Source organism: Cricetulus griseus, chromosome 6, assembly GCF_003668045.3.
Source record: "Cricetulus griseus strain 17A/GY chromosome 6, alternate assembly CriGri-PICRH-1.0, whole genome shotgun sequence".
Taxonomy (NCBI): Eukaryota; Metazoa; Chordata; class Mammalia; order Rodentia; family Cricetidae; genus Cricetulus; species Cricetulus griseus.
The window spans coordinates 141,745,085-141,765,413 of record NC_048599.1 but is presented as its reverse complement, the minus strand read 5'-3'; the positions used below and the strand labels follow the sequence as shown (position 1 = coordinate 141,765,413).

The following is a 20,329-nucleotide window of genomic DNA, read 5'->3' as shown; positions in this document are numbered from 1 at the left end:
TTTTCCTGTGTGTGCGCATTCAGCATTATCATAGTCCTTGGAACAGTCCAGAGTCCATGGACTCAAAAGGTGCCTTCTTACCTCGGGTCACCACAGAAAAGGAGAGAGCACAGCTTCTGGAGCACTGCTTCTTGCTCACCCATCACAGCGCCTGCCTACTTCCATGGGTCTATGTCGAGGCTCAGCACACAGCACAGTACTCTGAGCATCCAGGTCTCTTTTTGGTCATTTTAGTTACTTGGTGGGAGTGTATGTGTGTGGTGCCCACGGTGGCCAGAAGAGGACAGCAGCTCACGGCTGTGTGGCATGAGTGCTGAGAGCCAAACTTGTTGAAGAGCAGTAAACATTCATCCTTCAGCCATCGCTCCAACCTGCCCATTCAGGGCTCTTAATAAAAGCTTACTGCCGGGGCTGGAGGCATGGCTCACCGGTTAAGAGCACTGGCTGTCCTGAGTTCAATTCCCAGCAACCATATGGTGGCTCACAACCATTTGTAATGAGATCTGGTGCCATCTTCTGGTCTGCAGGCAAACATGCAGGCAGAACACTGTAGACATAATAAATAAAAAATAAACAAATAAATAAAATAAGAAGCTTACTGGCTGGGCAGGTGCTGGTGGCACACACCTTCAATCCCAGCACTAGGGAAGCAGAGGCAGGCAGATCTCTGTGAGTTCAAGGACAGCTTGGCCTACAGATCAGATTGAGTTCCAGGACAGCCAAAGCTACACAGAGAAACCTTGTCTCAAAAAACAAAACAAGGGGCTGGTGATATGGCTCAGGGGTTAAGAACACTGACTATTCTTCCAGTGGTTCTGAGTTCAATTCCCAGCAACCACATGTTGGCTCACAACCATCTATAACGTGGTCTGGTGCCCTCTTCTGGCACTCACTGTATACATAATAAATAAATCTTTTTAAAAAAAAAAAAAACAACTTACTGGCTGAGCCAGACATGTGGCTTACTTAGCAGGAGGTAAGGGGTAAGCATAAGCGGACTCGCCTCCAAGGCTGACTACATGAGTTCCATTCCCAGGACCTGCACAGTAAAGAAGAGATTAGATCAGACTCCTACAACCTCTCCCACCCCCAAAAACACAAATAAATACTGTAATTTGTTGTTGTTGTTGTTGTTGTTGTTGTTAAGACAGGGTTTCTCTGTTCTGGCTGTTCTGGAACTCACTCTAGACCAGGCTGCCCTCAAACTCTGGAGATCTACCTGTCCCTGCCTCCCAAATGCTGGGACTAATGGCATAGCCACCACTTGGCTACCTTTTTGTTTGTTTGTTTTTATGTTTTGTTTTTTGTTTTTCGAGACAGGGTTTCTCTGTGTAGCTTTGGAGCCTATCCTGGCACTTGCTCTGGAGACCAGGCTGGCCTTGAACTCACAGAGATCTGCCTGCCTCTGCCTGTTCTGGGATTAAAGGCATGCGCCACCAACGCCTGGCCTACCTTTCAAAACAAAACAAAACAAAACAAAAAAACAGGGTATCTCAATGTACTTCTGGCCTACCTGAAATTGTGTAGACTAGGCTGCCTCTGTCTAATGCTGAGATTAAAGGCATGTACTACCATGCCCTGCTGCACTGTGGCTCTTGCAAAGGGCCTCAGCTTGGTTTCCATCACTCATATAGTGCTTATAATCATCTGTGACTCCAGTTCCAGAGGTTCTGACACCCTCTTAGGACCTCTGCAGACACCAAGCATGAACATGGTGCACAGACCATACATCTGGGCAAAACATTCACACACATAAAATAATAATAACCAGACTCTAAGCCTGTTGACCTGATTTCAGTCCCTGAAACCCACATGGCAGAAGGAGAGAACCAACAGGTAGGATTATTTTCTTTCCATCCCTGCACATGGCATCTGTGTATGCTTGTGAGTGTACATGCACACACACAGACTCACAAGTGTGTGTGTGTGGGGGGGGTGTTTGTTTGTTTTTGTTTTTGTCCTTTTTTTACCCCTGAGACAGACCCTCATTATACAGTCCTGTAGACTGGTCATCAGATGCCTATCTCTGTGTCACAAACACTGGAATTAAAGATGTGTGCCTCTGTCTGGGATTTAAAATGTCAGCAGCTCACCCTTCCTCCTTTTCTTTTTTGGTTTTCTGAGACAGGTTTTCTCTGTGTAGCCTTGGCTGTTCTGGAACTCTTTGAGAGATCCGCCTGCCTCTGAGATTAAAGGGGTGTGCCATCACTGCCTGGCTTCCAAACCCTTTTGGTTTTTCGAGACAGGGTTTCTCTGTGGCTTTGGAGGCTGTCCTGGAACTAGCTCTTGTAGACCAGGCTGGTCTCAAACTCAGAGATCTGCCTGCCGAGTGCTGGGATTAAGGGTGTGGGCCACCACCGCCCCACATCCAAACCCTTTTTTGAGACAAACTTTCATATCACACAAGTTGGCTTTGAATCCCTTCCCCCCATATAACGTGGAGAATGGCCTTGAACTTCTGGTTTTCCTGCCTCTCTCCTGTATGTTGAGATTGCAGCATGCCCCATCGTATTCTTTTTATACCATGCTGGGAATTGAATCCAGGGTTTAATGAATGGTAGACAAGCACTCTACCAATTGTGCTAATACCCACCCCCTATTTAGTAATACCAGGAAATGGTTCTGATTAGCCCTAACCACCACCACCACCCACACACACACACAGGAGTGTGGGACAATCACGAACCATGCTGGCTTTGGGAAGTTAGTTCCCCTACAGAAAAGAGGAATGTCTAGTTGACCAAAACAAATCATCAACAGCCTGAGTACAGGGAATGGGGCTGGAGGGGAGCAATCAGCTGGAGGTCAGCTGAATGGGGAAGGGACACAAGAAGAAAAAGTCTGGCTGGGCCGTGGTGGTAGTCAGGGTGGCAGGCACCTGTCTTAGAGGCGGGTACTATCGCCAACCCCATTGAGAGGCAGAAAGTAGATCAGAGAAGTTCAGTGACTTGCCTCGAAAGGCATGGATTGTACTATGTCTCTGACTCCAAGCCGGGCCACGCGTGTCCAGAATCCGCACCAAAACCCTCCTCTTTCCCATCATCGGTTTGCATTATCCGAAAACGAACAGAAGGCAAGTGTGTCACCAAGGCGCACCCTCGGGCAAGCCCTGCCGATCGCCCCTCAGAGCAAGCACCGCGTGGCCTCCGGGCATCACAGATGGCACCTGTGTCTTGTGGGGGGAAACCAAAGACAGACACATACGCGCATGCGGGAGGACGGGGTACCTTCCAAGGCTTCCGCCTCCCGGCCTTAGCAAAGTTACCTGGCCCACCGGGGGCGGAGTTAGGAGTTACGGTCTGTGCGCGCGCCCGCCCCGCCCTCGGCCGCCTCTGGCACCTGTTGGCCTGAGGGGCCGCAGCTGCCACCCAATAAACAGCCTCCCTGAGCCACCGTGGCCCCGCCCCCAATGCGGAGCCACCAATCCCCGCGTTGCCGCAGCCCCTCTGCTCCGCGGCCCCTCCTTCCGCGCGCTTCTTCCGGGTGGGCTGGAGAAGGGGCCAAGGCCATGGCTCTCTGGGCGCTGCTCAGCCCTGGGGTGCTGGTGCGGACTGGGCACACCGTGCTGACCTGGGGAATCACGCTGGTGCTCTTCCTGCACGACACCGGTGAGCCGGACACCGCGCAATCCCGAGCCCACCCGATCCCTCATGGTTCCCCTCCAGTGGGTCTCACCCGGTCCCCCTTATCCTCAGATACATTGAGATTCACCCCCATTTCCGCAAGTTCCTCAGGCGTCTTTCTCATCTGTCGATCCAGGAGCCATCCACTCTCTGTCTGATACCCAAGTTGGTCCCTAATTAATCCCGAGATTTTCCTGTCGCCGACATATACCATCCAAAGACCACCAGTGATCATCAAATCCGAGGGCCGATTAGAGCCTCCATCTCCCCTGACCCTGGGCTCCACCCCATCCTTCCCAGAAATTGCTTCCCAACCTCTCACTGAATAAAATTAAGAAATCGACTAAAGCAGGGCTGTGGTGGTACACACCATTAATCTCAGCACTTGGGAGGCAGAGAGGCAGGTGGATCTCTGAGTTCCAGGACAGCCTGGTCTACAGAGCGAATTCCAGGACAACAGCCAGGACTGTTACACAGAGAAAAAAACCCTGTCTTGAAAAATGAGGGGGGGGGGAGGAAGAGAGAGAGAGACAGACAGACAGACACTGGCTTTCTGCTCAACTTCCCAAATCCTATGAGACCACTAACTGCCCATCCACCTCCTTTCCCCTGTATTTCCTTCAGCAACCCCCTACCCAGGGTTTCCCCACCCAAAGCAACAGCCCCCACCACTGAGGCTCTGCCCTTTATCCTCAGGTTTCCCCACCAAGAATCAGCAGCTCCCTCCAAAACCTTCGCGGCCCTCTTGGGCCCTCTTTCAACCAAGGGTACTAGAGTTGTGTACACAAGTTCTCTCAGTTCTCAGCTTTCCCGCCTTTCCAGAATGGGTTTAAACACACTGGTACCTTCCCAGCCTGGGTTCCCACGGTGGCATCTGAGCCTCCTGGTTGCCCCTCTTTGAGGGCTGACTCTTCCCATAGGAACCCTCCCCCTCCCACATTCATCAGGGTTAGTCTCTTCACCCTGCTCCCTCCCCTCCAGCTGCTCACTCTCCCCCTCCCTGCCCCTCTTGCTGTGGGCCTCACTGTCCTCTGGCCTCTGCAGAGCTACGCCAATGGGAAGAGCAAGGGGAGCTGTTCCTGCCCCTCACCTTCCTGCTCCTGGTCCTGGGCTCCCTGCTGCTTTATCTGGCTGTGTCACTCATGGACCCGGGCTATGTGACTGCTCAGCCCCAATCTCAGGTAACCAGGGACCCTGAGGTCCACACCCCCTACTTGGGCCAACAGAGAAATGAGACCTCAGAAATCCATCTATGAAGTTCTGAGCTGCTTACATTGTGGGGCGTCTTAGTGAGGCCTCTTTCCTACCCTATGATTTTGCTCCAACAATGAGGAAATCACCAAGGCCCAAGTGAGGACAAGGCCTTGCAAAGGCCACCAAGTGTCCAGTACTCTACTGTGCACATACCTCCCTTCTACGTGGGATGGGCCCCAGTCCTGCTCATCCAGAACCAAGGGGACCCCTCCCCCCATCTTAGACCCTTTGTTTCACTTTCAGGAGGAGCCCAAGGAGGAACAGACAGCTATGGTACCTCAGGCTATCCCACTCCGGCGTTGCAGATACTGCCTGGTGCTGGTGGGTGATGTACACATACTCTTGTGGAAGGAACCGGGACCAAGTTCAGAATCCTTGCCCTGGCGCCCTAGCACCTTGGCCTTGCCTCTCCTCCAGGAAGGCCTCCCAAATTTAGGACCTGACTGTGGCCTTCAGTCCTCTCAGAATGCCCTGGGGGAGCCAGCACTGAGCCTAGACTCCCCTCTGTGCCCACAGCAGCCCCTGCGAGCCCGACACTGTCGTGACTGCCGCCGATGTGTTCGCCGCTATGACCACCACTGTCCCTGGATGGAGAACTGTGTGGGTGAACGCAACCACCCACTCTTCGTGGCCTATCTGGCACTGCAGCTGGTGGTTCTCCTGTGGGGCCTGTATCTAGCATGGTAGGTGCACCGGAGAGTGTGGACCATATACACATAGATGCTCACAGAGAGGACTCCCTGCAGTCCTCCAGTTCCTCCTTCTCTGTCCTCCAGGTCCGGCCTCCGGTTCTTCCAGCCCTGGGGGCTGTGGCTACGGTCTACCGGGCTCCTGTTTGCCACCTTCCTGCTGCTTTCCTTCTTCTCATTGGTGGTCAGCCTGCTCCTGGCCTCACACCTCTACCTGGTGGCCAGCAACACTACTACCTGGGAGTTCATATCCTCACACCGAATTGCCTACCTCCGCCAGCGCACCAGCAACCCCTTTGACCGGGGTCTGACTCGAAACCTGGCCCACTTCTTCTGTGGGTGGCCCTCTGGACCCTGGGAGACTCTCTGGGCTGAAGAAGAGGAGGAAGGCAGTAGCCAGGCTGTCTAGGGTTGCTGAAGAGAAGGTGCCATTGTGCCTAAAATCCGGAGGCTATGCCCCCAGAGACCAGCCCAGTTAGTCTGAGCTCTTTACTCCCCAGAGCTCTCAGCCCTCAGCAGAGCAGCAGACAGAATCCCCCCAAACAAGGAAAGGATGTAAGTAGGGGAAAGGGGGGGGCTTGACACAAAGAGAACCCAGACTCCATCATGACCCCTGGCCTGGCTACCTCGAATGTATAGTTTTATTAATTTAATACTCTATAAAGGCAAGTATTAAAAAAACAAACCATCCTGTTGTGGGGCCTTCCTCATCAGGAAGCAGAAGGGTTAGAGACACAGCTCACCCAGTAACACTGAGGGAAGTCTCCAGCAGCAGCCCCACTACCTGGAAACCCATACATTCATTAAATACCTTGGCCCTGGGCACATGGACAGTGGAGAGTTCTTACAGTCTGGCAGAGGGAGGCAGAGGGGCCAGGAGACCCTCAGGACTCCAGGAACTGCTGAGACACAAAGTCAAAGTCCCGGAAGGCAGCCTGTTGGCGGGCAGTGAGGGAACTTTGGGGTGCTGGTGGGGTCAGGATTGGAGGCAGGCTGGTGAACTCCCCCTCGAAGTAGCGAAGGTCTGCAGGGCCACAGAGAGTAGGCACAAAGGGGGGCCGGACAGTGCGAGCAAGCAAGGCCTGCCAGTTGGTGGTCTGAGAACAAGGGTAGAGGAGTTTGAGAAGGGGGAACAGCAGACCCCAGGGGTCACCCAGCCCTCCTACCTCACCAGGCAATGGGGACTGCTGGCTACTTACCCTGAAGAATGGCTGAACCTTGATCTCTTCTGCATCCTGCTCTCCTGCTCCTAGTCGCTTCTCTGGGCACTTCTGGAGGAGCTGGCAGGACAGGGCATGTGTGAACTCAGGGCACTCCAGGGGCCGGCTGCCCCACAGGTACCCCTACTTAAGCTCCAAGGTGGTGTCAGGGAGCACACAAGCCACAGCAGCTGCCTAGCAAAGCTCCGGACCTTAGGACTCACCTTCTGAATGAGCTCAAGCCCCTGAACCGACAGGAAGTGGGGACGCGGTGCATCTGCATTGACAATGCAGTCAAACACTTCCTCTTCTGTGTCCCCCGGGAATGGGCACTGTGAAGATGGGGACTCAGCAGGGCACATGAGCTACCCCGGTGTCCCCACCCCAGAGACCCGAGAAGCCCCACTCTAGGACTCACCTCACCCACTAGCATCTCATAGAGCAGCACACCCAGGCCCCACCAGTCCACAGCCCGAGTGTAAGCCTCCTGAGTCAGAACTTCGGGGGCCAGGAACTCTGGGGTGCCGCAGAAGGTGCTCGTCCGGTCCCCAAAGCCAATCCCTGCAAACCAACATCCACACCAATGTCTGCTTGTGTGTGACTCACTCAATATAGCCTCTGTGGTCATAAGAATCAGTGAGGGAAGGAGCCTGAGGAGCTAGCTCAGTGGTTACGATGGGACGCGGGTTTGATTCCCAGCACCCACATGGTGGCTTGCAGCTGTCTGTAACTGCATCTGGTACACAGACATACATGCATGCAAAAATACCCATAAACACAAAAATGGGGGGTTCTTTTTATAATTAATATTTTTCCAGCCTCATGACAGTTTCCCCTCCCATTCCATGGAAAGCCTGCACTTTTCTCAAGGAAAAGGAGAGGGAGCCGGGGTAGGGAGGGAGGTTGGGGAGAGGGGCACACAAACTTTTTAAAAACAAAAAGATAAAAAAATCACCAGTTGTTGGTGGTGGTAGGTGGATATCTATCTGCGAGTTCAAGACTATCTGGTCTACAAAGTGAGTTCTAGGACAGCCAGAGCTGTTATATAGAGAAACTTTGTCTTCAAAAACAAAACCAACCAAACAAACAACAAAAAATCAAGGCCAGAGATGGAGGTGTGACTCAATGTAAAGCTCTTGCCGGGCATATGTGAGACTATGGATCAAAACCCAGCAATGCAAAGACACACATATGTATGTAGATAGATACTTATTGATCTGTGCTTTCCTTTATAATGCCCACTAACGAGGCCGGCTGTGTCCTGTAGACTCTAGGCCAAGGTCATCATGCAGCCAGTTACCGTATGAAAAAGCTAAATCTGCTGAACTCTTGTGCAGAACAAATGTCCTCTTCAGTCTTAACCATAGATTCTCTGACCAACTACAAATTAGGAAGAGCCAGTATCCTCAGCTGTTCTCATAAACAAGAGTCACAGTCAGGAGTAAAGGCCAGCAGTTGGGGAGCCTAGGTACACATGAATGGGGATATTTCCAGGTGGCCTGGGCAAGGCAAGCGCGTGTGATTCCAGGACACGGCCCACCTTCCTTGCATAGTCCAAAGTCCGCAATCTTCAGGAAGCCCTGGGCGTCCACCAGCAGGTTATCCAGTTTCAGGTCCCTGATGGCAGAAGGGTGCAGATCACAAAGGCTGAAAGAGGCTGAGGCCCAGGACACAACAGCAGCACGAGAGAAGGACAATAGCCCACCCAGGCCCACCCTAGCATCTCAAGCAGGCTACCTGTAAATAATCCTCTTCTCATGTAGAAACTGTAGCCCCAGAACCACGCAGGACAGGTAGAAGCTGAGGGGTGGTACAGGGAGAATTCAGGTCAGGCACTAGAGGGCACCAGAAGGACCTGGCCAAATCAGGATGAGACTGGACAAACAAATCCGGTGCCTGGGCTGGAAGGGCCCAAAGTCCTCCCAATATTGTCATATATTAATGACCTTCCTGTGCTCAACTATGACAGGGCCACTGGGTCTAGTGGTATAGACCTGAAATTCCAGCTACTTGGGAGGCTGAGGCAGGGGAATAGGAAGTCCGCTCCCTGGTAGAGCAACTTGCCTGGTTTAAGCTAAGCCCTGGGGTCAGTGCTCTGTATGGGAATCTCCCCAGCAGCCTTTGGGCTAACCATCATGACTTACGCCAATCAGGATCTGAGAGGCTAGAAAGATGCCCCAGAATTCAAGAGGGAGTATTACTCTTAAAGACACCCAGTTTGGTTCCTAGAATCAGGTTCCTGTATTAGGTGGCTCACAACTGCCTGTTGCTCCAGCTCCAGGAGATCTGGCACCCTCTTCTGCCTCCAAGGGCTCCTGCACTCAAGTGCAATGGCCACGCACAGCGACACATACATACAATCAAATGAGGATCGGAGACTTGACCCAGGGTCACACAGTAGGATCAGAGCTGATGTGCTGAGTCAGACTGCTCTAAACAAGAGCAGGCACTGGAGCATGATAGGCAGCTCCAGCTGCCATCCTGAGCTGGGCAGTTTGCAAGCATGTCTATTATCCCTGCAATAGTCTTACAAAATCATGATGAAAGATCCCATCCACAGCTGCGCAAATGGAATCCCCATATGCTGTAAGAGTTCTACTAAGGCTCCTTCAACCTTGTGCTATTGGTCTTCTGGGTACCCCCTACCCCAAGAGAACAAGCGCTAAGTAACCAGGGAACCCACCAGGCCTGGGGCTCAGGAAAGACATCCTCGTGGATCTGCATCATGAGGTCTCCTCCAGGCACAAACTCAGTAACAAAGCAGGCGTGGCTGGAGGTCTGGAAGCAGGCAAGGAGGGATAGCAGGAAGGGGTGCCCTGTGTGACCCACAGCCTCCAGGATCCGCTTCTCACAGTACAGGCTGCAAGGGAGGATGGGATGGATGGGATGGAACCTCCCTGGGCTATGCCCTGTCTCCCACACAGCACTTCCAGCTGGATGGGTACCTACAAAACTAGACATGTGTGGTGGCGCACACCTTTAATTCCAACACTCAGGAGGCAGAGGCAGAGGCAGAGGCAGAGGCAGGCAGATCTCTAAGTTCCAGGCCAGTCTGGCCTACAGAGCTAGTTCTAGGACAGCCAGGGCTACACACAGAAACCCTGTCTTCAAAAAACAAAACAAAACAAAAAATACTGCAAAACTGCCACAGTCATATTTATAGAAGAGCAACCCAGAGTGCTAAAATATTTGAGAGCTTTCCAGTGCCAAAAAGAGAACCTGGTCCCTGAGATCTTGAGCTGCCCTTTAAACCCCGGCCAGCCACCCAAGGGTTCCCTCAGGGTCAGATACTTCTCAAGTATACACACCTGTCAATCTCGTCCCGGCCCAGCACTTCCTGCTTCTTCAGTGCCTTGACAGCATAGTATTTTCCTGTTCCTTTGTACTGGACCAGGAGGACCTAGGAACCAGAAAGAATTGGGCTCCAGATGGGCAGGACAGAGAGCCTTCACCTCCCCACACAGCATCCCCACACCCCAGCATCTCCTAACTAATGTGCTGAGGCTTATCCACCCGCTAACCACTGCACCTCCTCAACCCCACTACCTTCCCAAAGTGTCCCCTGCCCAGCACAGCCAAGCATCGGAAGTCTTGAAGTTGGAGGGGTTTCCTGCAAGAGAGAAAGGGCACAGGGGCTGAACAGACCAAGATCAGGCTTTCCTGTTGCAGCCTAGGCTGTCCCCACAGCTGGAATTTAAAAACTGCATTCAGCATATAAGGAAGGCACTGAGCAAGCCAGTGTGTGTACCCAAGGAGCCAGGGAGTGAGGTGTCAATCAATATGTATATAAGTGAGTGGCAGTGCACACTTGTAATCTCAGCACTCAGACCACAGAGGCAGGAGAATCACAAATTCAAGGCCAGCCTGAGCTACACAGTAAAGTCTTATTTAAAAAGAATAAGTCTTATTCTTGGGCTGGAGAGATGGCTCAGGGGTTAGGAGAGAGCACTGACTGCTCTTCCAGAGGTTCTGAGTTCAATTCCCAGCAACCACATGGTGGCTCACAACCATCTGTAATGAGATCTGGTGCCCTCTTGATAAATAAATAAATCTTAAAAAAAAAAAAAAAAAGAATAAGTCTCAGGCAGGTGAAATGACTTAAGTTCTATGCCGAGGACCCACTTTAGAAAAGCCAGGCGCAGACACACAACACACACACACACACACACACACACACACACACACACTCAAAAAAAAAGAGCTAGACGGTGGTGGCCCACACTCTTATTCAGAGCACTCAGAAGGCAGAGTGAGTTCAAGGCCAGCCTGGTCTACAGAGTTAGTTCCAGGATAGCCAGGGCTGTTACACAAAGAAACCCTGTCTCAGAAAACAAAAACCAGCCGGGCGTTGGTGTCGCATGCCTTTAATCCCAGCACTTGGGAGGCAGAGGCAGGCGGATCTCTGTGAGTTGGAGGCCAGCCTGGTCTCCAGAGCGAGTGCCAGGATAGGCTCCAAAGCCACAGAGAAACCCTGTCTCGAAAAAACAAACAAACAAAAAGGAAATCCAGGCATAGTGGGTGGTTCACATCTGAAACTCCAGGCCAGCACTCCTAAGGTAACTCAGGAGGTGGAGACGAAGAAGTTCAAGTATGTGGCCAGCAAGCACAGTGGCAGAAACAATGAGGCCCTACCTCAAAAACGAAGTGGACAGAGAGAACTGCCTCCCAAAAAGTTGTGCTCTGCCTTCTACATGGTTCATGTGTGATGCAGGCACAAACTGGCACAGATCTTAAAAAAAAAGAAAGGTCTCTAAATGAATGCAAGCCAGTGAGTACCTCGTGGGTGAGACCGCCTGGGTGGTTGCTATTCCAGTTCTAGGGTCCATGTGGGGGCGTTTGATACACTGTGAGGACAGAGGGGTTCAGGACAGAGCTGGCCTGCTGGCCTCTTTCCCTCCTGCCAGCCTCTGTGTCTGCCCCCACCTCCAGAATCCCTTACAGGAGTGTCCAGGACTGGTTCTTGGGGCAGATAGAGACGAGGGGGCTTGGGTGGAGGCTTCATGTCTTCTCCGGAGAGGGTCTTCATGGACAAAAAATTACTATAAGAAGAAGGAGATGTCTGAGCTGGACTAATGGAGGTGGGAGTAGCACAGCCGCCAGAAGGAACAGAGATCAGAGGGTGAGCTGGGAACAGAACACAAGACACACACACACGGAGTCTGGAGGGATAGAAACTGCAGAGAAGTACAGTCTGGGCCAGACAGCTCACCTGGGGGAAGCAGAATTGGAGGTCCCACATGCTTCAGTTGGGGGGCATCCTTTAGGGGGACTGACTGTGCTTGGTGAGCTACAGGGGGGCAGCAGGCTCATGACCAGGCGTCCCCAGGCTGCCATGCTGAGGTTCATCTGGGAAGCCCTCAGGAAGTCCTGGCCTAGATTAGGCAGATGGGGCTCAGTCCCACCGTCCCAGTGCCAGCCCAGCCCTCTCCCCACCCTCCATACCTCTATGCTTGGAGAAAATACGTCTCTGCCTCTGCAGCCGAGGCCTCCTTTCAATGACAGGGTCACAGAAGGTTACCTAAAGGGACATGAACAGAGCTGAAGGACCTGGACTGGCCAACCCACCCTGCCGGCTAGGCCCCAAGCGCCAGCTCTCAATCTCAACCAATGGAGACAACTGTCAACATGACACTGCAAAAATCATCTGGGGGGAACTGCTTAGGTCACATGGCTTGTGGGCATGTATTGGGGGGTTGTCTTGTTTGTTAATAGAGATAGGAGGTTCTAGGCCACTGTGGATGGCACCATCCCTGGGCAGTTGTATTAGGCTGGCTATATAAGAAAGCTGGCCAAGCATGGGCTTGTGAGGGAGGCAGAGAGCAAGCCAGCACGCAGGGTTCCTCCAGGGCTTCTACTTTGAGTTCCTGCTTAAGTTACTGCCCTGACTCCCTTCATGATAGGTTGCAAATATGTAAATTGAAATAAACCCTTCCCTCCCATAAGTTGCTTTTGGACAGTGTTTTACCACAGAATGACATTAGCATGAGAGGCAAAATTCAAAGGACTCTGGGATAACTACACATCCTCACGGGTGCCAGTGGAGAAACTGAGGCCCAAAGCAGAGGCACTTACTCAAGGTGACATATGAAGCAGGGTAGAAACATGAGCCTCTCTGTGGCCCTGTTTGTGGAACTGTCTCCATCTCTCAGCTCCCACACTTATGGGGGGGAGGAGCAGTCTTTACATTTGCACATATCTATGCAAATGGAGGCTGACAGGGGTGTCTGCCTTCTCACCTTATTCTTTGAGACAGGGTCTCTCACTGAACCTGGAACTCACTGTTTCAGTCCAATTGTCATGGTATAGGCAGCAGTGAAGTTATAGACAAGTACCACCACACCTAGTTTTTACACGGATGCTAGGGGTTGTGTACAGCAAGCCCACTTTATCCACTGAACCATCTCCCCAGCCAAAGTGTCAGTCCAAAGACCCTCTGTTAGAGGTCAGAGGTCAGTGGGAACCTGAGCAAAGAGCTTTCCTTGTGGCACCAGGCTGAGAGAAAGCTGGTGACAGGCATTGTCCAGGAAGTCCTCAAGCTTCAGAAAGGCCACACCACACAACTGCCGCCAGTCCCGCCAGTGAACCCCGATCTCCAGCTCACGGGCCTGTGTGGGGAACAGCAGGCTAAGGAATGGGGTTTGGCATCAGCCATGACCTGGGTGGCCTCCCTCCTTGCAGCCCACAGCTAACCCTGACCATACAAAGGCCAGCCTTACTCGATCCAAGGAGATGATAAAAGCCTGGTCCCAGGATTTCTCAGCCACCTGTCCCCATCCTGTCTGGCCCACAACACGATTGTCAACCTTCAGTACAGCCAGTACCTCATCTGTAGTACCAAGTTTGGGATTCAGAGTATGTCCAGACAGGCACCCCCACCACCTTCCATAGCTCCCCTTACGCACTGGCCAGCTCTCCTCCACCACCACGCTGCTGCCTGGACCTGGTTCGGAGCCAGCCTTCAGAGGGGCTACCTGCCAGGACAGCCATGGGAGACCGTCCAGGCACAGCTGTCAGCAGTTGTTCACAGCCCAGGAGGCGGACCTGCAGTGTCCCTGGTTGGGAGTCGGGAGGGCACTTTGTCAAAAACCACCACCAATGGGCTAAGGGACCCCAGAGGGATACCACTTGCTCTAGGAGGGTTAGAGTTGGGGTCAACTGACCCTGTCCACATTAGGCCTTGGTAGCCACCCCTCATCTTCAGAAGCCCTCCCAGCTCTCCCTCCTGGGTGCCTGTGCAATGACAGGACCTCCCCTGTGGAGCTGTGTGGAATCATGTGGAACCACAGGATTGAGTAAGCTGCTGCCCTGAGCACCATGGCCTCAAGTGCACAGGGGCAGGCACGGGAGCCTGGGGCCACGAGCAGCCCAAGTTTGCCTGCCCCATTTGTTCCTATCTGAACATTGAGGGTGAGTCCTGAATAGGAACAAAACATGTTTTGTCTGAGATCACTGAGAGTTTTGTCTCAGAGGGTAGCAAAAACAGGAACCCAGGAGCTCCTGGGGACATGAATGAGTCTGGGAAAACCTTTGGTAGGCTGGGTCTGGAGGTAATACCTGGGAAGCTTACAGAGATCCCAAGGGTGGTGTCCAGGAAGGATACTCATCTTAGGAGATGAAGGATCAACCATGAACTAGGATATGGGGTGTATGGTTTTGTTTTTAGATAGAATCTCATTAGCCCAAGTTGGCCTCAAACTCATTGTGTAGCTAAAGATGCCATTGAACCCTTGGTCCTCCTGCCTCACTTCCCAAGGGTTTGGGTTATAGGTGTGTGTGCTCCACACCCAGTTTATATGGTGCTGGGGACTGAACCCAGGGCCTCCCGCACACTAGGGAAGAACTCTACCAACTGCCTCCCACCATTGCCACATCCTTATCTCAAATTCTTTGCCTTTAAACAAACAGTTTTCTCTGTCTTCCTCAGCTTGCTGACTTGACCATAAGCACTCCCACGAGATCTCCAAGCTCAGACTCCACCTCCTCTAAGGAACCCTGATGACCCAAGACCAGGGCCCACACAGATAGATGTCTAGCCACCCCCATGCACTGTTCCCTGCAGCAGGCACCAGCTAGGCTATGCCTTGCAGCTCAGATGATTTGGTGAGTCAGTCAGCTACTGCTACAAGGAGACAGACCTCAGCTCAGGCTATGAGAGAGCTTTCTGGCCAGGCAACGGCACACACCCTTAATCCCAGCACTTGGAAGGCAGAGGCAGGCAGATCTCTGGGTTCAAAGCCAGCCTGGTCTACAGAGTGAGTTCTAGGACAGCCAAGGCTACACAGAGAAACCCTGTCTGGAAAAAACAAAACAAAACAAGAAAAACCCAGAAAAAAAGAAAGAACTTTGTGGTAGCCAGGCTGCCCTGGCCTGGCTCCAAGGCTGGCACGGGAGTGCGCTGACTACCACTACTCCCTACTTTCAGTCACTTGTTTAAATTACATCATATTGGCCAAACGCTGACTGTGCTCAGTGCTGAAGGATAACAAGTTAATTGGACTTACAAGGCAATCTATGAGTCAGTGCTATCAGTATTTTTATTCTTTGTTTGTTTTACTTTGAGTCTGGGTCTCACTATGTAGCTGTGGCTGGCCTGGAACTCAAAGAGATCCACCTGCTTTTTCCTGCCTCCTGAGTTCTGGAGTTAACTCTGGGTTCAAAGCCAGCCTGGTCTACCAGGCTGTGACTACCATCTCTGCTACAAGTGGATAAACTGAGAACCAGAATGGGACTATCAGACAGACCCAAGGTCACACAGCAGCGCTGAACTCTTTCCCAAAGTGCTCCAGGACCCAGGGTCCTCTCCAAGAGGTAAGGGCCCTCCTTTCTACCTACCTGTCAGAGCAATGGGTTTCACAAGTGTCCTTGAAGGCTGGGGGTTCCCGAGCATGGCCATCCGCAGCTCTCGGGTCACCCTGCTGCGCAGCGAATGGGTGGGTGGCAGCCTCTCCAGCAACAAATCCAGGGCCAGCTGTAGGAGGTCTAGCTTCTGGGAGGATTCCTGGAGCTGGGCCTGGGCCTACAATGGAGACACAGGCAGAGACAGACATGAGGTGTGGTGTGAAGGGGACAAATTATGCCTTATGCTTCTCCACCGACACCCAACACAGGCAGCAAGCCCTTGGTGCCAGGCAGCGCTGCACGGCAGACAGAGAGAAGCAGAGCTATAGGAAGAGCAGTAGGCCAGGGGACACAGCCTGACCTCAGCCAGCGCCTTGCGGTCCTGCATTTTCTGGCCACCAAGTAGCTTCACCACATTCTTGGCTCCTGCAGCCACAGCAGCCTCGATTCGCAGTCGGTGCTGTAGCTCCTCCGCTAGCAAGTCAGGGCCTGCAGGAAGGAGGTGAACCCTCAGCCCTGGCCACTGGGTGCCACCCTCCCTGCCTTGAGAGGCCTCACCTGGCTCTGGAGATCCGCTGGTCTCCAGGCTGCTTATCTTCATTCGGAGCAGGGTTACCTTCAGTTGACTATCCTTCAACATCTGCTGGGCAGCTGCCAGGAGCTTCCTTTCCTACAGGGATGTGACACTTGCCCATCAGATCAGGGCTAAGGCTGACCACCAGGGGCTGGAGTTGAGCTCCCCCTGCTATACCAAGGTGGAACCTCCCACAAGGAAGCTGCTACAGACTAGTCTCCCTGTTGATGGGAGGTAATGGGTAGGTAATGGGGTAGGGGCTGCAGGGTGAGTGGAGCCTGACTCCCATCAGGTTGACAAGCTAAGTGTTACAACACCCTGTCAGATGGAGCATGGAGGGTAGAATGCTGAGAGTTGAGCCCGGCAGTTGGGTGGATATTCTGCTAGACTGCTGTTGGGCCTTTACGATAAAGTGGATGGGAATGAATTTTGCTTCACTCACCCAACTAGGATTTAGGGCTGTACTTCCACCATTAGACAAAGGGCTGGGGTTGGGTACCATTTCCCCATTGGCACGGGACCTGGCACTGCCCTCCTAACACCTGAGAGCTAGATCTGTCCCATCAGATCAGAAGGCAGCCTCTGCCTCCAGGCAGACCCCAGCACTTACCTTGTGGGTGCCCCTGGCACACGTGTGAATCATGTTCTCAGCTCCCTGCTTTACCTTCAGCTCCACCTGCAGCTGCCTCTGTAAAACCTCCAAGTGCCGAGCCCTTGACTGCTCTGCCCGCGGCCGGGGTCCTGAGGCCACTGGCTCTGCAGAGAGAAGGTAGGGGATGCACGATCCTGCCACCAAAGTGCAGACCTCTGTAAAGGGCTCTCTCTTCCCTTCTTTCCTGACCAATCAGCAACATGTACGATATAGGGAGGTCAGGTGGTCTTGCCCAGTGGTCTGAGCCAAGGCAAGGATCAGGGTGCCCGTGACTCTCCCATTCCCTGGGGTTTCTTCAGGATCCTCACTCACCAGCTGAGGTTGGCAGCAGAACTCGGGCATGCAGCTCCCGCAGCTCGCCATGCAGCTGCTCCAGGCGGCGGTTGGAGGCCCTCAGCAGCTGCTGCACATGGCCCAAATGGCGTCGGTCTGTGGCCACACGCCGCATGTTCTCCATGCCCTCCTTGATCTTCAATTCCTTCTGGATAGCTCGACGGATCATCTCTTCCTCATCCTCAGGAGGCCTCTGGCCAGTCCCAGGCTGCAAAGGGCAGAGAAGTCATAACCCACCCCCTTCCAAGGGGGAACAAACACAACGGACAGAGCACTGGGGTGTCTTAGAACTCTATAGTGTCTAGCTCTTGTCTTTCTTTCAGAGAGAAGAGAAAGATAATGGATCAGGTTACCATGATGCTTTCTGGGTCCTGAATTCTAGACCAAAGAGCTCTAACAAGTTGAACTCCTTTTGCCTCTTATTTGATAGTGGAGAAAGAACCCAGGGCTTGGAACATGCTAAACAAGAGCTCTGCCACAAATCAACATGCTAGTTCTCATTCCCATTTTAGACAGGAGCAAAGAACAAAGAGAGGTTAAGTGGCTTGTTCACAGAGGCAACACAGAGGAGTGACCACTGTTTATTGAGGGACAGTGACCCCATTCTCTCCTAGCCAGCCATGCTGCTTTCTCTAGGTCTGAGAACCAAATGCAATCTGGGAGGAAACTACAGGCAAGGAATTTACTCAAGGTCACATGCAGGAGGCAGCCAGTGGCCCAAGACACCAAAACTTGTTTCTTCTGCCTTAGACAGTGTGGCAGACAGGTGGTGAAGCAGAGGTGCTAGAGGGAGCTGAGGAGGTCTGGACTGCTCAGAGCCGGCAGGAAGGAAAAGAGCCCCTCAACCGTTCACCAGGTTAGAGGCAGGGGGAGACAACCTCTCAGAGGCTGAGAGGGAAGCCCCTGCTGACCCCCCTCATGGCAGCCACCCTATTTTATTCCTCTTACCTCTCTGTGTTCCATCTCCTTAGCCCCATAAAAGAATAGCTACTCAGTTTAGGGGCTCCCAACCCCCCAACTCCAGGCCTCGGCTAAACTGCCTTAGCTCTCAGAGGGCAGGGCCAGGGCGAGGCTCAGGAAATCCTTTGACCGCCCCAGGCAAGAAGGCCAGAGCCAAAGGCCTGAGCAAACAAAGCTGTCCCAGAGCTGGGGGCCTGCTGGCCACCAGGGTCCTGAGTCACCACGCTGCTGCTGCTGCCGCAGGGCGGCGGCTCACAGGAAATCGGAAAATGTGTACAAGTCACTGCTAGAAAGGCCAAGAGGGATCTCTGGAAGAAGAGTACTGGGAGGCGTGCAGGCTGCCTGAGCCGTTTATGTACCCGTGTCTACCATACCTCACCCATACCTCATGTTTTGACTTGGCACTGGATGTCCCGCCCCATCTCTAACTACCCTGAGGTAGGACACTCTCTCCCTTCTTAAGGGACACATCTAACCGGAGCCCCTCCACATTGTGGGCCCCTCTGTGGACCCAAGGGTTCCCTGCACATTGCTAGGCCAGGTGCCTCTGGTGGCGAGAAAGTGGTCTTGCTTGTGGGTGTGGTGTGTTGGAGAGAACGCCCACCAAGAGCCCAGTCCCACCCTCCCCAACGCTCGCAGCTTCTCCCCCAAGATTCCTCTAGGAGGGCCGGCACCCCAACCTCTGCCAAATTCCCACCCGTCTGCAAGTCTCCAGAAAACTGATTTTTAAAGAACTTGAGACTCAGCCTCAAGGCACATTCCAGTTTCAGGCATGCTGCCGAGCTGGATCTCCGTCACTCTGGGGACCAGAGCGTCTTATCCCAGGGCACAGATCCTGGCCCGCGCAGAGGTCATCAGAGACCGGAGTGGGGTGGACCCGAGCGTGGGGCGCCCTGAGCTGCAAACGCGGCCGCTGCGCGCGCTCGGTTCACCTGGAGCGCCGCCCCATTCTGCTCCATGGCGTTGCGCCGGCCAGTCCTCTCCTTCACTACGGTTCCGGAAGCCCGGGCCTCTGCGCCGGACTTTCAAACTTGAAACTTCCCGGGAAGCGGCGCGGTACACGCGGGATCGGGCGCCCCCTCCCGAGACCCGCGCGCCCGGCAGGTGTGGGGAGCAGCGCCCCCTCCCGGCCGTGCGAGAGCAGCGCCCAGGACCCTATAAACGAGTTGAGCTCCGCGGATCTCGTGTCCCCTTCCTGATTTAATCGCTCACGCTCTGCACCAGAGCTGATCTTCCTAGAGATGGAAGGCCGGGCACCATTTCTGCACGAGCTTTGCCCGCAGCGTGCAACGGGGGCTTGAGCCCGGTGCGGATTAAACCTTGATCCAAATTATGGCCAGATACAAATAAGATATGAACCACCTCTGGCTCGTTGCGAAGAGTTTGCTGACTCAGCCGGAGCCGATGTTCTGACTTTACCTTTACCATAGTTTAAGTCCGTAGGGTCTGGGGAGGGAGTTCAATAAAGTGCTGCAAGGCAAGCTCAAGGATTCAATCAATTTCCCGAATCTGCATATTTTTTTAAAAAGTGAGGGTAGGAGACTTCTCAGATGAGTGGGTTTTGCCCGGAGCACAGCGAGTTGAGTGCTTGCCCAAGAGATGGGATGGGGGTCAGAGAGCGGTTAAGACCCTGTGTGCCTGGTGGAGAGGGCCAGATTGAACTGGTTGGCGTTGTCCAAACATACTATATCCAGGCCTTCAATCCTAGCACTTGAAAGGCAGAGGCAGGAAGATCTTTGTGAGTTCGAGGACAACCTGGTCTACAAAGTGAGTTCCAGGACAGCCAGTGATACACAGGGAAACCCAGTCTTGAAAAAAAAAAAAAAAACAAAACCAAAAAAAAAAAAAAAAAAAAAGCGTGCCACAATACCCAGATAGGGGACTACTTTCTTTTTGTTTTTTGAGACAAGGTTACTCTCTGTAGACCAGGCTGGTCTTGAACTCATAGAGATCTGACTGGGTCTGCCTCTGCCTCCTGAGTGCTAGGATTAAAGGACTGTGTCACCACCACACAGCTCTAGTATTTCTTTATGTGCACCATTTGGATGTCTGGTATCTTTGGAGGTCAGAGTCATCAGATCTCCTGGAACTGGAGTCATGAACCCCCATGGGGTGCTGGGAATGAAACCCTTAGTCCTTTTCAGGAGCAAGTGATGTAAAGCACTGACCCATTTCTTCTGCAGCCCCCAATTCTTTTTCTTTTTCTT

At 53.0% G+C, this 20,329-nt stretch overlaps 2 protein-coding genes across 8 annotated transcripts; one reads left to right on the top strand and one right to left on the bottom strand.

Moving 5' to 3' along the window:
* The first annotated feature begins 2,392 nt into the window (after positions 1-2,392).
* Zdhhc12 (zinc finger DHHC-type palmitoyltransferase 12) lies at positions 2,393-6,251 on the top strand. Of its 2 annotated transcripts, XM_027423143.2 has the most exons (5): positions 2,407-3,608; positions 4,668-4,804; positions 5,121-5,198; positions 5,394-5,560; positions 5,654-6,251. In XM_027423143.2, the coding sequence occupies exons 1-5, from the start codon at positions 3,410-3,412 to the stop codon at positions 5,973-5,975; spliced, it is 903 nt and encodes a 300-aa protein (XP_027278944.2). In that variant the 5' UTR covers positions 2,407-3,409; the 3' UTR covers positions 5,976-6,251. The 2 variants fall into 2 exon arrangements, with proteins under 2 accessions (XP_035302196.1, XP_027278944.2); XM_035446305.1 differs by having other exon boundaries at positions 2,393-3,608; positions 5,121-5,560.
* Pkn3 (protein kinase N3) lies at positions 6,190-19,191 on the bottom strand. 6 transcript variants are annotated; one of them, XM_027423141.2, is made up of 22 exons: positions 19,055-19,191; positions 17,142-17,370; positions 16,788-16,933; positions 16,162-16,273; positions 15,965-16,092; positions 15,598-15,781; positions 13,668-13,817; positions 13,482-13,591; positions 13,227-13,370; positions 12,208-12,283; positions 11,975-12,137; positions 11,705-11,804; positions 11,542-11,609; positions 10,312-10,375; positions 10,074-10,165; positions 9,449-9,625; positions 8,503-8,565; positions 8,306-8,382; positions 7,184-7,326; positions 6,990-7,097; positions 6,766-6,846; positions 6,190-6,663 (listed from the first exon to the last, which is right to left on the bottom strand). In XM_027423141.2, the coding sequence occupies exons 1-22, from the start codon at positions 19,079-19,081 to the stop codon at positions 6,451-6,453; spliced, it is 2,655 nt and encodes an 884-aa protein (XP_027278942.1). In that variant the 5' UTR covers positions 19,082-19,191; the 3' UTR covers positions 6,190-6,450. The 6 variants fall into 6 exon arrangements, with proteins under 6 accessions (XP_027278942.1, XP_027278939.1, XP_035302195.1 ...); XM_027423142.1 differs by lacking the exon at positions 19,055-19,191 and adding an exon at positions 18,111-18,125 and having other exon boundaries at positions 6,451-6,663; XM_027423138.2 differs by having other exon boundaries at positions 15,965-16,273.
* Positions 19,192-20,329: the final 1,138 nt, after the last annotated feature.